The 15,350-nt window shown below is 38.5% G+C and overlaps 1 protein-coding gene across 4 annotated transcripts in view; it reads left to right on the top strand.

The window, feature by feature from the left end:
- The window catches only part of kdm6a (lysine (K)-specific demethylase 6A), a 573,573-nt gene that overhangs the window by 483,412 nt on the left and 74,811 nt on the right, over positions 1-15,350 (top strand). For all 4 annotated transcript variants that reach the window (XM_028799755.2, XM_028799753.2, XM_028799757.2 and 1 more), the window contains one exon: positions 14,153-14,282. In XM_028799755.2, the coding sequence (XP_028655588.1) occupies positions 14,153-14,282 (130 nt within the window). The remainder of the gene's footprint in view (positions 1-14,152; positions 14,283-15,350) is intronic.

Genomic DNA, 15,350 nt, shown 5'->3' with positions numbered 1-15,350 from the left:
TCAGTCATCCAGGAGGGGCCCAGAGTAGAGCCGCTGCTCCTCCGCATCGAGAGGAGTCAGATGAGGTGGCTCGGGCATCTGATCAGGATGCCTCCTGGACGCCTCCCTGGTGAGGTGTTCCGGGCACGTCTAACCGGGAGGAGGCCCCGGGGAAGACCCAGGACACGCTGGAGGGACTATGTCTCTCGACTGGCCTGGGAACGCCTTGGGATTCTCCCGGAAGAGCTAGAAGAAGTGGCCGGGGAGAGGGAAGTCTGGGCATCTCTGCTCAAGCTGCTGCTCCCGCGACCCGACCTCGGATAAGCGGGAGACAATGGATGGATGGATCATTCAAGAAAATGTGAGGTATCTAAATTCTCTTGGGACCCCTAACTGGACAACAAGCCGAAGAGCGTCCTGAAGTGTGATCACTGCGTCTGTGGAAGACTGTTTATCCATTGCTGGGGCAACAGCAGGCTCACAGCTCTGCTGTGGCTTGACACTGAAGAAAACAGAAAAGATCTCGATGGGTAATGCAAGGAACATTGTAAATGAAGGGAACAGTATTACTTGGCCACTAGGGCAGGGCAATATGGCCAAAAATATTTATCACGATATATATTTGAACATTTGCGATAACGATATAACTAACGATATGATTGACACGAGACAAAATACTTTACAACTCCACAACTTTATTAGTGCAAAAAAAAACCTTCAATTTATTTTCACTTAAAAAAGCAGCTGTTTTTATGTGCATTAAACTTATATAAAAATTTAACAGTGCAAATGCAAATTCCTTGCTGACAGTTTAACCAAAAGGCATTTCCAGTGGAAATGGGCTGACATATCCTGAGCATAACCATGTATAATATCCACAAAACTTAAAAAGAGTTGCTTTGCAACATAAAACTGCAGTGTGCCAAATAAATAAGTCAAATAATAAAATTGCACAAACTCTTGAGTAAAAACAAAACAAAACAAACAAAAAAACATGGATAAATTATTGCTATTGCTCATGGAAGTTTTCTACTGTACATTTCAAGTTTTAAAATTCTTTGTCAGAAACACTAACATGTTCACAGATGTAGGCTTAAGGGAGGACCTTTGACAAGTTACAACGTTTCCACCTGTGCTTGGGTCCTTCACACTTCTTTCTAAAAGACATACATTTAAAAGGAAACACAGTTCATTACTTGACGCCAATATTAATGCGGTGTGGAATGTGTGACATTTAAGTTTTATGTATAACACACACACATTATATATATATATCTTGCAGCACAACTGCCCACATCCAGCCTGCCTGTTCATTTTTAAAGACAACTAAAGATTAATTAAAACAGTATTATTACCATCATATAAACTAATGCAAGAAATGCTTAATCTGACGTTAAAATTAACTTACCTATTGCAATGTGCAGGTGATGTCCGAAGCATGAAAGTCTGGTCCAGTTGTTGAGTGCGACGGCTTTCACAACGTTGGCCCCGTTGTCGGTCGTCACACACACTTGTTTTTCCTCCTGAAGATTCCACGAGCTGAGGAACTCTTTTAAGCTGGCTATATTTTCCCCTGTATGGTCCTCGGGGGAAAAAACTTGTTTCAAGGCACTTGTTTTGTAGCTTCCAGTCTTTGTCCACGTAGTGTATTGTGAAGCTCATGTAGGGGTCTGATGTTCAGCTTAACCACATGTCCGTGGTGGACGCAAAAAACTCCACCGAAGATAATGCATTTGACACCTCAGTACGGACCACTTCATATAAAGCAGGCAAGGCGACTTTAGAGAAGTATTTCTTGGTGGGCAGCTTGTAGCGTGGATCGAACTTTTTAAGCATCTTTAATAATAATACATTTTATTTATATAGCGCCTTTCCCATGCTCAAGGCACTTACAGAATATAATAAAGAACGGCAGAATATACAGTATATAGCATTGTACAAACCAGATAAATAAATAAAGAAGATTAAGACAGTAAATTCTGAAAAAAAACAGACAACATAATTGATGGTCTAGCACACACATACAGGTTACATTGGCATCTTGACAGAGATGTAAACTGAGAGAAAGGTAATAAAGTCAAATAGAGCTAAAAGCCTTCCTGAACAGATGAGTTTTGAGTTGTTTTTTAAAGGAATTCATGGAGTCAGCTGACCTGATTAATTTTGGTAGGTCATTCCAGAGTCTGGGCGCTATACAGCTGAAGGCCCTGTCACCCATGGAGTGTAGATTAGTGAGGGGCACAACAAGATTACCAGAATCAGAGGACCTTAGTGGGCGGGCAGGCACATAGTGATGGAGGAGGTCACTGATGTAGTTTGGTGCGAGGTTATTTAAAGCTTTGTAGGTTATTAGTAGGATTTTATATTCGATTCTGTAGGACACAGGGAGCCAGTGAAGACGGAGCAGGATGGGTGTGATGTGCTCGCTGCTGCTGGTTCGAGTAAGGACTCTTGCAGCTGAGTTTTGAATAAGCTGGAGCTGTGATATAAGATTAGAAGGGGCACCTGCCAGTAGGGAATTACAATAATCGATGCGGGATGTGATAAAAGCATGGACAAGTTTCTCAGCATTAGAGAAGGAGAGGAAGGAGCGAACACGGGATATGTTATGGAGGTGAAAGTAAGAAAGTTTCTTAATGTGATTTATGTGGGTGGAATAAGTGAGGGAGGAATCAAAAATGACACCAAGATTTTTTACAGTAGAGGCAGGTCTGATGAGATCACTGCCAAGATGGACTGGGAAGGAGCTCATTTTATTAAGTTGCATTTTAGTCCCAATTTGCAGGAGTTCAGTTTTATTGCAATTTAATTTTAAAGAGTTCTGCTCCATCCAGGTTTTAATTTCACTAAGGCAGGTTGTGAGCTGAGAAAGCTCTGATGAAGTTCCACTTTTAACATTGAAGTAGAGCTGGGTATCATCTGCATAAAAATGATAACCCAATCCATAACTACGGATAATATGGCCAAGGGGAAGCATATAAATACAGAAAAGCAGAGGACCAAGGACAGAGCCCTGAGGGACTCCTTGTGTGACTGGCACGGAGTTGGATCTGCTGTTGCCAAGACTAACAAACTCTTGCCTATCACTCAGATAGGACTTGAACCACTGGAGGGCAGTGCCAGAGATACCCAGCATGTTCTCCATTCTGGACAGTAGGATGTCATGTCTGACTGTGTCAAATGCTGCACTGAGGTCTAACAGAATTAATATGCTAGTTTGTCCAGAGTCTGCTGCCATAAGCAAATCATTGGTTACCCGTAGCAGAGCAGTTTCACAGCTGTGCCGCGCCCTGAATCCAGACTGAAAGGGTTCCATCAAATTATTAGAGGTTAGGTAATTGGTGAGTTGGGAAGCTACAACACGCTCAAGAACTTTTGACAGGAAAGGTAAGTGGGAAATAGGCCGGAAATTGTTAAGATTGTCAGCATCAAGGCCAGACTTTTTTAACATTGGGGTTACAGAAGCAATTTTAAAAATGAGTGGCACGGAGCCAGTGTCAAGGGATGAGTTTATTATTGTTGTAACAGTCGGGATTATGGCATGAAGGCAGGATTTAAGTAGTGTGGTGGGGATGGGGTCCAGTACACAAGTAGTCGGCCTCATCTTACAAAGCAGGTTATTAACAAACGCAGAGGTGACTGGTGAGAACTTAGAGAAGGAGCTGGATGGAGTGGGAAAACAGGGAGAGATATAAACAGATGATATATTTATGTTAGTTGAATTATTTAGATCTTTAATTTTGTTACGGAAAAAGTGGAGGAATTCCTCACAGACTTCAGTGGAAGAGGTAGTTGGACCAGATGCGGGTTCGAGTAGTTTATTAACTACAGAGAACAAAACCCTTGGGTTATCATGGCCACTTTCTATTATTCTGCCATAATGGGTGTTCTTGGCAGAAGTTAGTGCTTCTCTGTAAGCTCTTTGGTGGTCAGAGAAAGCCTGGATGTGCACGGTGAGGCCAGTCTTACGTGACATTCTCTCAAGGCGTCGGCCAGCTGCTTTCATAGATCGCAATTCTGAGTTATACCAAGGAGCTGAGCGTTTAAAGGAAACCTCCTTATGTTTTAAAGGAGCTGTTTTATCTAATGCTGAGTGAAGGGCTGAGTTATAGTGGTCAACAAAACTATCTAGTGTTGGTGGAATAGGTGCAGACAGTAAAAGATCAGAAATGGATCCAGAAAGGATAGAGGGACAGATATTTTTAAGGTTTCTGTAAGAAATTTGTCGTTTACAGGTAAGAGGTGGGATAGGTAATGAGACAGTGAAAAATACTGCTTTATGGTCAGAGAGTCCCAAATCAGTGCTGTAAATGTTGGCAACAGATAGTCCAGAAGTGCAGATCAGGTCCAATATATGACCGCCAGAATGGGTTGGAAAATCAACATGTTGTGTCAAGTCAAAACAGTCCAGTACGGACAGGAATTCATTTCTCAGTTTAGATGTAGTAATGTCAATATGGATGTTGAAATCACCAAGAAGCATAATTCTCTGAGAGTAAGAGCTTAGGTGGGTCAAAAGTTCAATCAGATCGGATAAGAAGGATGCATTGTATTTTGGGGGACGATAGAGAACAATGAGTGAGACAGGACCTGATTCCGTTATTAGTTTAAGAGCCAGGCACTCAAAAGACAATGGGCAGTCAATTGGGATTCTTTTAATGTTTAAGTCTTCTCTGATAATTACTGCCAGCCCGCCTCCTTGTCTTGAGCTGCGAGGCTCTGAGTGGAAAGTGAAACCAATTGGAGTCGCCTCTGTGAGAGACGCAAATTCATTCGGTTTTTGCCAAGTCTCCGTTAAACACAGAATATCAAGTTTGGTGTCAGTGATGAGTTCTGACAGCACCAATGCTTTGCCATTAAGAGACCTCGAGTTAAACAGTGCAACATTACATAATGAGGCTTCTTTCTGCACAGAGCCGCAATCAGGGTTTATTTCCACATAATGCAAATTTGGCACACCGACAATTCTATTTCCAGGGTAATGAGAAGGACGGCGTATTCCTGAGCAAATGCTGCCGGTGGTCTTTTCATTCGCAGCCCGGCGGTGGCGGCGACCTGACCCGCGATGTATATATTTCGGGCGCTGCAAAATACCGGCGTCCTTTAGGATGTTGCAGTCAGACCATTTGCTCTGGACAAACTGTTTAATAAGAAGGAGTTTGTCATGAGAGTATTTTAGCATGATACTGGGCAATACTTATCTGAATAGCAGTGGAGAAGCAGCACAGCACAGCGGAACCGGTAGGACAGGCGGGTGTGGTAGAGTAGGTGAGCGGCGATAGTAAAGCTGCAGAAAGCATAGCATGAGGAGGTAGCAGGAGTTGGAGGTTCCAATACACAGCCACAAACTGTAACGCTTGGTAATTTCAGGCGTGATCGCCCCGGAGCCAAAAGCCAGATTAGTATGAATATCAGATCAGTTCCCAGTCGTAGAGTATTGTAGGATGAAACGGGAGCAGATCAGCAAAGCGAATTTAATATAATCACGGAGACAGATCATCCCAAGGTCCTAGATTGCCAGGCACAAAGAAATGCTTGTAGGTTCTCGTCCCGTGATCCACAGACTCAGCTGTTCCCAGTCAAAGTAAAGTCCATAAAATCTGTAAATATAAGCCAAATCCATACAATTCGAGTCAGCTGTATCCACGAACTATACGTACAATAAAAGAAATAAAACAAACGTAAGAAAGTGTAGAATTAGGCGAATTTTGCGAAAAGTGTTGTTTGCAGGGAGGAGCGGCAACAACATGCGTGCGCCAGCGTCCCCTCACCTGACAAAAAAAAAAAAAAAAAAACCTTCTCTTTCCACACTCTGAATGGTCATCATATCCCTGGCTAAACAATGCGTCACTGCATTAGTTAGTTCCCCCCAGCGTTTGCTACTTTTGTCATAAGGCGTGCAGCTATTTAAAGCTACGCTGATTGTTTGTTGAGTCAGCTTCTTTGGTCTCACCACCACGCTAGTTGAAGCGGACACCTCTTCACGTGCTTTAACAGCTTTGTTGTACTCCAACAAGTGCTTCTGTTTCAAATGATGAAATAGGTTTGTGGTGTTTCCTCCCTTTGCCACAACGGCCCACTTGCATGTTCTACAAAAAATTGTGCTTTGTTGGGTATCTTGACGGGCGAAAACCAAACCAGTTCCACACCACTGAAGTTGCACCATTTTTACAAACCAATTCTGGTTCATCTGTTTCATTCAACGATCTGCTTTCACCCTTCTCATTCTCCGTCGCCACCATGTGCGTATGAAAACAAAGGCACTGCGCATGCACGCTTTGCCCATATTCTATCGCGATATTTCATTTTCTTATCATTGCCTAACATTGTACCGGTATTACCGTGAAAGGTATAATATGGCCCAGCCCTATTGGCCACTAACCTAGCCATGACACTGCCTGACTGCTGTGTCTGTGTATAGGAGAGTGGCAGATCACACTACAATAAATAACCGTGCTGTTCCGGTTCCAGAATAAAGCTGGTTTTACTAAAGTACCGAAACTCAGCCTCGTGTTTTGGGGTGCAAGACATTGACTTATAGTAGGACCCTGCTCTTTTAGGATTTGTTTCTGTGGTACTTCACTGCAGCGCTATGAGCCTGCTGTTACCCTTCCACGGCAACGGACAAACAATCTTCCACAGATGTTGCAGTCATTCTTCAGGACACACTTCAGCATGTCCTACCCATGGATGGGTGTTGGTGGGGTTTCCAAAAGAGTTCAGAAACCTCACAATGTGAACAAGAAGAAAAGGATGATTCGGCTTCTGATTGATAACTCTGCTGCCCACAACGTGCTTCTACATTTAGATAATGTTTGCGTTGAATCCCTCCCACCCAATTGCACAGCAGTGCTTCAGCCACTGGAGGATTTGGGCATCATTCACACCCTGAAAGTGTATTATTGCAAGGAAATGCTGAGAAAATGCTTATCAGCATAACTTGTAGACAGGAGGAGATTAAAATTAACGTAAAAGAAGCTATTGAAATGATTGCAAACGCCTGGATGCAAATTAAACAAAGCACTATACTGACAAATACAGAATCTTATTACTATAAAATTTTCATTACAACAAAATATTTTTTACATCCCTGGCAGTTTGTTGTATTGGAATATTACCTGTATGTACATATAATTACATAAATTCTCTAAACTTTTACATTCAAAATGGTTTCTTATTCCAGACCTTGAAATAATTTCTGTTTACCACTGGACATAGAGAAACCTTAAATTTTGTACAATAAATAGGGGTTTTTGAGCTTTTCCTGTCATCTGTTCCAATTGCCCCATAAAGGTTTAGTGTGTTTTCATTTATCTGATTTATTTTGTTATTGATTTTTTTTCTTGCATTTCACATCTGGAATAAACTTAAATATATACATACATTTTCATACCAGCTTCTTCCAGTTCTGGGTCACTGGGTGTAGGCAATGCTTTTCCTGATAGCACTGGGCGCAGGGCAGGTGGCAGAGGCCCCCAGAAGTAGCCACACATACACCATAACCATAAACCAAATATGCAGTGGCCAGTGTAGAGAGTCAAATCAATCTAAAAGGTGCATTTTTGGCAAGCTATTCGAAAACTAGCATATATGCAAACGCAGCAAAGTAGAACCATGACATTTGATCGATTTTGTTGAGGGAGGTGTCTCCCAGGTGAAACTCGGAGTGGTGGGACTGCACAGTACAAGTATATCAGTCTACCGTTAAAAGTTCACATGGTATGATTCAGTGACATTTGATGGAGAGAAGGGGACCCCAAATAAAACTGTGAGCAGGTATGTTACCGATACTCTGTGTTGAAACTTGGAGAGCATTGCTCATACAGTTAACATAGGGAAGAATGTACATCAGACAGCCTCTGGATACAGTATGATAGTTGAACACCCACCTGATACTTGAATTGTAAAACTAAAGCCACAATACTTCAAAGTAATGCTGTGAGTATTACATACAAATCAAGCATAGCATTTAGCCCTTCAGCAAACACGTCATTCTCAGTAAAGTCAAACTGTGATCAGAATCTGACTAGGTCTTCATATTCTGTATCTCTATCTTTTCGAGGACTTCCTCAACCATATGTCTTCTTTTTGAAGGCAACATTTCCTTAGTAAAAACTTCAGTTCTTGTTGCAGTGCAACCTAACATTCCCCTTACATTCAGACAGCAGCTTGTATGTAAAGATTAGCTGTCATATAGGCAGTATTTCCTCTCTTTTCACACAGCTGTGATATGTAATATAAATGATCATTCATGGACCACTATACATCATTGTGATGCACTGTAATGCTCTGAACCTCTGCTATCTCAAGATAATGAACCTTTCATTGTATGTGGCTCGACAGATTTTCTCCACTCCACTCAGCTATTATGTGCTGCACACCTCGGTATATACAAGTGCAAATCACTTATTTTATTAATGAAGTAAAGCAGATAACATGCAGACTTGTGATTTATTTCAAAGAAGACACTCTTGGGTATGTACAAATAGCATCATTGCTTTTGATTGACTTGTGGGTTTATTGCAATGTACATAAACAACTTTTAAATATGGCTTGTGGCAAGTGTGCTTAGTTTGCACAGTTGTGCACTCTGATTAGCACTTCCACTTTACAGCATTGTCTGTGTGGAGTTATCATGTTCTACTTATGACTAGTAGTGTTTTTATAGGTACTCCAGTTTTCCTTCCATATACTTAATTGTCCCCGTGTGTGTGTCCACGCAGACCCTGCGATGGACTAGTATCTTGTCAAAGCTCTTTTTCAGCATTGTGCCTTGTGCTACCATGATAGGCCTTTGCCTCCCTGCTCTAAATTGGAGAAAACGGGTTTGACAATGACTTAAGCTGTTTGCCAGTGAACACATTTGACTCACGATTACAATGAATTGTTGCCAAAAGCAAAGGACATATATAAAAGAATGTAAAGGTGAATTGTGGGTGTGGTATCCGAGGGAAAGATGTCTTTTTTTTGTGTGTGTCACTTAGTTTACTTTTCATATTCAGGTTTCAATGCAGTCAGTCCACCACAGTTATTTAAAGAAATTATATTAAAAGAAATGATGCTTACAAGTGTCTCAGTGTTTTATGGTAGACATTAATTTCTTTCTTTTTTTTATTAAGGTATCATTAAATTGATTTAAACTTATAGCCAATGCATTAATAGTGTATGTAATGGCTATTACTGCTTGAAATGACTGATTTTCAGTTTATTTTTCACATAAGTCTGCAAGCCCCATTTCCAGCTGCAATTCCTTCAGTGTCCTAATGTTAAACTCCTTTGGCTTATCCTTAATTAGTCAAGTGTTAGTGCTAATTGGTTATTAGACAAACCTCTTGAACAGCGCTAGCACCACTGAAACCTGTTATCCTGTTCACTTATGATTCAATGGTACTGGCCATCTCGGCATTACTCTTCTTTTTCTATCCTGGTTATATCAAGTTTGCCCTCTTCTCTCAAGACAAATAGTGAAATCTTCAGTTTCTTGGCAATTTTGTTGCATTGAACAGTCTTCAATAGTTAAAAAAATAGACTACATGTTTCTTGAGAAAGCAGTTTCATTTTAGACTTTTTTTTAACCCAAAGCTGAAGTTTAGGAATGTCATATCTTTGCAATCCATGTGACTAGAATAAGAAGTTAACTTTCTCTAATAGCCAATTAGCATTTAACATGACTAATTAAGGATAAGCTAAGAGAGTTGACCATTAGGCCATTGAAGGAATAGCTGCTGAAAGAGGGGCCTTAGTATCATATATGAATAATAAATTATAAAACAGTAATTTTGAGCAGTAATAGCATTAGCAACACTAGTAGTGTCTTGACTGTATATTAAATCAATTTAATGGTACATTGATTAAAAAAGGAAAATATTTTGGTGTGTCCAGACATTTGACCGATATGCTGTGTAATTTTTGTACTGTATTGAACAAGTCCAGGTATTCAAAGAAAAGTGTAGAACATTGTCATATTTTATAACATATATAAATTTAATATAGCTCAAGCAAGCATATCATAACTTATTTAAAATAAATACAGCAAATGCCCAATTAGCTTTAAAATTCTATATTGGGTGGATTTAAACATGCACAGTGTTAAAGTAATATTAACAACTGATACATTCAAGTATGTACCCCAGAGGTTTGCACATATGTTATGACAGTGCAAGGTTTTACCACACATTTGAATGGCTACATTTCTATACTCTTCTTTGTTTTACTATGCATTTGTGGATGAATTATTTCTTCATCACTTGTTGACTTAGACTTAAATGCACAAAAGTACCAAAAAAGACATTATGTGCAGCATCTTAGTGTATTATAACAATCCTAAATCATGTTAAAACTTACTCACTGAACAAGTGCAGTACAAGTTTCAGACTTCTTATGTATTCATGTGGTCGATGTGATAAAATGTCTGTTCTGTAGTCAATTTAAAAATAGAAAGATTCATCTATATATTTTCTAACCTGCTTATCCAGTCCACTGTCATTGGGAGCCATGGAATGATGCTACAGTCCAGAGCCAAGCTGAGTCACACCACACTTGCTCATATTGGGCCGCTTTAGAGATGCCAAGTTAGCCTCACACACATAATTGAGATGCGGCAGGAAACCATAATACCTGGAATTGCACCAGTTAAGACAAGGAAAAACCTATAAACTCAAGGTGAAATTGTTTTGTTTGCCTGTCTCCTCTTTTACTTTGAACTTCTTTGCCTAAAAGACACATACAGATGAATTAAAAGTATGCTCAACATGATGTTAGCTTTTTGAACATTGCTGATTTCTATAGTACTCTTGCTGTTTCGTAATAATATTTAATTGTCCATCTCCAACAAAAGCCCAGGATTTTGAAAAATTGTCTCAGAATCCCAGTTTATTTTCCTTTTCATAATTGCTGTAGTGCCTTTCCATAATGAAAGCTATGGCCACATGCACAATTTCAAGATTAATGTTTGCAGTTTTTTCACCTTGAGTATGCTGTTGCACTGTTTTTTAATTCTGGTTTTATTTCTAAACATTTAATATGATGAAATCCTTTTGAACCTCGCACATTAAGGATGATTTTTTCTGTGATACAGGTAAAATTCCACTAAAACGAAGTGCCAGGGACCTAAAAAATATTTTGATGTAATGAAAATTTCATAATAATAAGAATCTGTATTTGTTGTTAGTGCTTTCCTTAACTTGCATCCAAACATTTGTAATCATTTCAGTAGCTTTTTTTATGTTAATTTTCATCTCCTCCTGTCTACAAGTTATGCTGACAAGAATTTTTCTCAGCATTTCCTTTGCGATAATACATTTTCAGGGTGCAGATGATGCCCAAATCCAATGGCTGAAGCACTGCCGTGTAACTGGGTGGGAGGAACTCGACTCGAACACTAACTAAATGTAGAAGCATGCTGTGAGAAGTAGTTATCAATCAGAAGCAGAATCTTCCTTTTCTTCTTCATATTCTGAGGTTTCTGAACTCTCTTCAGAGCGCCGCAAAAGCAAATCGAAGCCGATCACGGTCTCATGGATGGGTGATGCAAGGAACATTATAACCTGGCCACGACCCTGCCTGACTGCTGTGTTTGTGTATAGGAGAGTGGTAGATCCCACTACAATAAATAACTGTACTGTTCCTGTTTCAAGCTGAATAAAGTTGGTTTTGCTAAAGTACTGAGACTCAGCCTCATTTTTTGGGGTGCAAGACAGTGACTCACGTGTCACAATATCCTTGTCAAATTGTCACAACCAGTTTCCCAAAATGTTTTGAGTCATCCAAGCTCGCTGGCAGGAATATAGCACTTTAAAACACCGACTTGCCAATGATGAGAGGAAAACTGCTTTTTCAATGTCTTCAAATGCAGCATTCACATATGTTTGCAATGAGGCCCAGGGTTTGCAAACCAAGATTTTTCTTCTGTTTTTGCTTGGTCTTTCAAGAAAGTTGACAATGTCGATGGAGAAATTCCGAATTCCCTAGCTACGTCTTTTTTTCTTTTTGCCGGAATCAAAAGCCGCAAAAATGTCAAGTTTTTTCTTTTCTAATGTGAACTGTTGTCGTTTTTTCGTGTCTGCCATTTCTGTAGGAGGTTGACAGTGAGTTAAATTCCAATGGATGTTTTTCAAATGTTGGCGAGCAATAAGCAAAAGATCACTGAAAACCACAGAAAATGAACACAGCAAAAAAACAGTACAAGGATAGTTCGAAGAAAGAGAAAAATTTACAATGTTTCTGCTCGGGGAGCATTGTGCACAACTGAGCTGCAACCACAGAACTAACTGCTCTGTGGATGATTCATTCACGCATTTCAAGGTCTTTTGGGCACTTCGTTGTAATGAAAGTATCTGCGGAATGTATTTTGTAGTAATAAGATTTTTATAGCTGTCTTATGGGGAAACTGTCAGGACTGTAAAATACTTCGTTGTAATGAAAATTTTGTTGTAACGGAATTTGACCTGTATTTCATTATTAGAATGCAAGAGTAAAATATGCCCTTCATTAATCTGTTGTTCTGTTATTTCATAATATAAAGCGATAAAAAAAAAGTTAACACATTGGTAACAATAATGAGGTTTGAGAATCATCAGGTGTGAATGGCATGTGGGAAACAATGTGAAATGTCTGATTGAAAAAAGAAGAGGTTTGTGGATGGGGAAAGGGACCACCAAGGCTCAAGGAACCATGGTGAGAATGCTGAGGTAACAATTGCCAAAGACTATAGTAGGAAATGCTATGAGTAGTAGAAAACAAATGTAGATGGTGGCATTGTGATCTATAAGGAGGCAAAATAGCAAAAAAGCTCTTGCAAAAGTACAAGAAAAGTCATTTGAAGTTCTTCCACTACTTTATACTCTTCCTTTCATTTTATAATCTGATGATCCCCTGTTACTTAGAGAGTTAATTTCATCATACTTTTTTTATCGTTTTACACTCTGTCTCTGTTTTCATTGTCTGTGACACCTAAACTTTAAGTTTAATATTTGTTAAAAAGCCATAATATGGACCCAGTAATGAATGAGTACTTTTGGGTGGTATCAGACAGATATAATTACCAACATGTAATACTGGTGCATCCCTGGTATTGTATCAATAAGATCTTAACCTGTATTTCTCCTTTAAGGAAATCAGAAACACTATAAGCTAGCAGTTGTTCTCCCTTTATATACAGAAACAGTGATTTAGCAAACCTAGTAATTGCTGGTCATTGTATGATGGACAAAATATGGATATGTTGCATTATTTAAGAAATGATTGACCAGCACAGGTTTGTTTGGCATGTTTGCTTAGAGTAATGTGAAATAACCAGCTCAACAGACCCATGCATATTTACATATATTCAGCATTTTATTTCAATAAGACGGAGGTGATTACATGTCTTATCTGGGTGCTTGCATTATTTTGGGCTCTAGACTTAAGAATGTGATCTTGTGAATTAAGAGAGTGATAACCACTGATCTCTATAAAGATTATTACTTGTCTTGAAGAAATCTCCTGTTTTAATGAGGTACCTGTTTTAGTTTTCCTTTTATGCTTAGAAATGTTAAGTAGCAAAGGCAAGTTTGTTTTATATACTTAAAACTAAAGCATGGCAGATGTGATTGAGTGTACTATATGTCATAAAAAATGTTTTTAAAAAAATTGTTCAGAACAATGTTTTTTTTTTTCTTCAGATTATTTTGAAAGGTACATAGAATAGTGTCATATGCATCTCCCAATTAGCTTTTATAATAAATAACATAATCTTAAACAAAAAGTAAATGAAGAATAAGCAGAAAATACCACAAGTGTTGTTTGAATAATTACCATGTAGGGAAAGTCACAAAGTTTCATTCTGAACAGATGACATTTAAGGTGCTTGTTCTGATTTCAAGCAGATAACTTGCTCAGGGTTAAACCCAAAGATGACATAATGGTTAAAATGACTTATTGTTTTTTGACTTCCAGACTGAGTGTTATAGTTGGTCAGTGAATGTACAGCTAAGCTGACCTGATTAATAAATCTGTTAAATCATACAGCCAATAGCTGCATAGACATTTGAGGACAAATATTTTGTGAACTATTTGTCTTAGAAGAAATACATCAGAGTTTATGTAAACCATGTAAGATCAGGAAATAGGGGTGAACATTAATTTTACTATCTTATTTTAAACTGAAGGTTATAACCTTTTTTCCCCCCCATAGAAACCTGGGTAAAAATGGTCTGTCAAGTAGTAGCATTTTATTGGACAAGTGTCCACCTCCAAGGCTGCCTCCCCGCCCATATCCTCCGCTGCCAAAGGATAAACTAAATCCTCCAACTCCAAGTATTTATGTAAGTATAGCCATATGTTGATTATTGTCCTGCTGATTTTAGTACACTGTTGTATTTTTTTCTTTTTCAGTATTACTGATGCCCTTTTGTTATTGAGGCTGCCAGTAAAATTTTTTAATTTGGTTTTCCTCCATTTTTCAGCTCAAGTCATAACCTGTTGAATTTTATCATAATCACTGACTAACACATTGCATTTAAATACTTTTCTACATATCATATTATAGACTTGTAAAAGGATAGAAAGGTGCCACAAGTTAATTTTTTAAAAACAAAGCCTTTATTAGACGGTGATAGCAGTCACTCTGCCAAACTGTGACACTTTATACATTCAGTTTTAAATTTTTGATGAGAATTCCATTAACCAAATGCATCCTTACACTGCCATCTTATTTTCATTATTTTATCCCATGGTAATGATACACAAAAGTACTTTTTTATTTATTAATTCTAATATTGTTTTATTGTTTTTATAAGCTGATTGCACTGATATTATTATTTTTAAAAAAGCAGAATGATCAACTATTATATATATTTAGGAGATATTGATAAAATTATTTCAAATATATTTATGACAAACATGAGTTTCCATAGCTTAAAGTCTATTCATTGTATCTAATTTTTGAGAGCATGTCTGTGCAGAAGAATTAGTTACTACATTGATCTGTTACATTACTGGTGTTTGTTACTTTGCCCACTACATTCATTATAAAGGTATTTTTTGTCTCATCATAAAGTCCAATCTTCACCTTTATCCTCACTGGTGGCGCTGTGGTAGTGCTGCTGCTTTGCAGTAAGGAGATTGTGGGTTCCCTTCCCCGGGTCCTCCCTGTGTAGAGAGTGCTTTGAGTAGTGAGAAAAGCGCTATATAAATGTAAAGAATTATTATTATTAAAAAGGAGAGGCATATAGAACAAATAAAATGGCAATGAATTTCTTAAGCAAAATATTTACATTGGTTATGCCTACTTTCAAACAGCAAGCATTTTTTATGTCCTCAGTGAAACATATTTTTATACTAATCATTTTAAGAGTTAATCAGTATACATAATTTTCTTTGAAGAGCGTCAG

Source organism: Erpetoichthys calabaricus, chromosome 4, assembly GCF_900747795.2.
Source record: "Erpetoichthys calabaricus chromosome 4, fErpCal1.3, whole genome shotgun sequence".
NCBI classification, from domain to species: Eukaryota; Metazoa; Chordata; class Cladistia; order Polypteriformes; family Polypteridae; genus Erpetoichthys; species Erpetoichthys calabaricus.
The sequence above is the reverse complement of the archived record's forward strand: the minus strand, read 5'-3'. Positions and strand labels throughout refer to the sequence as shown.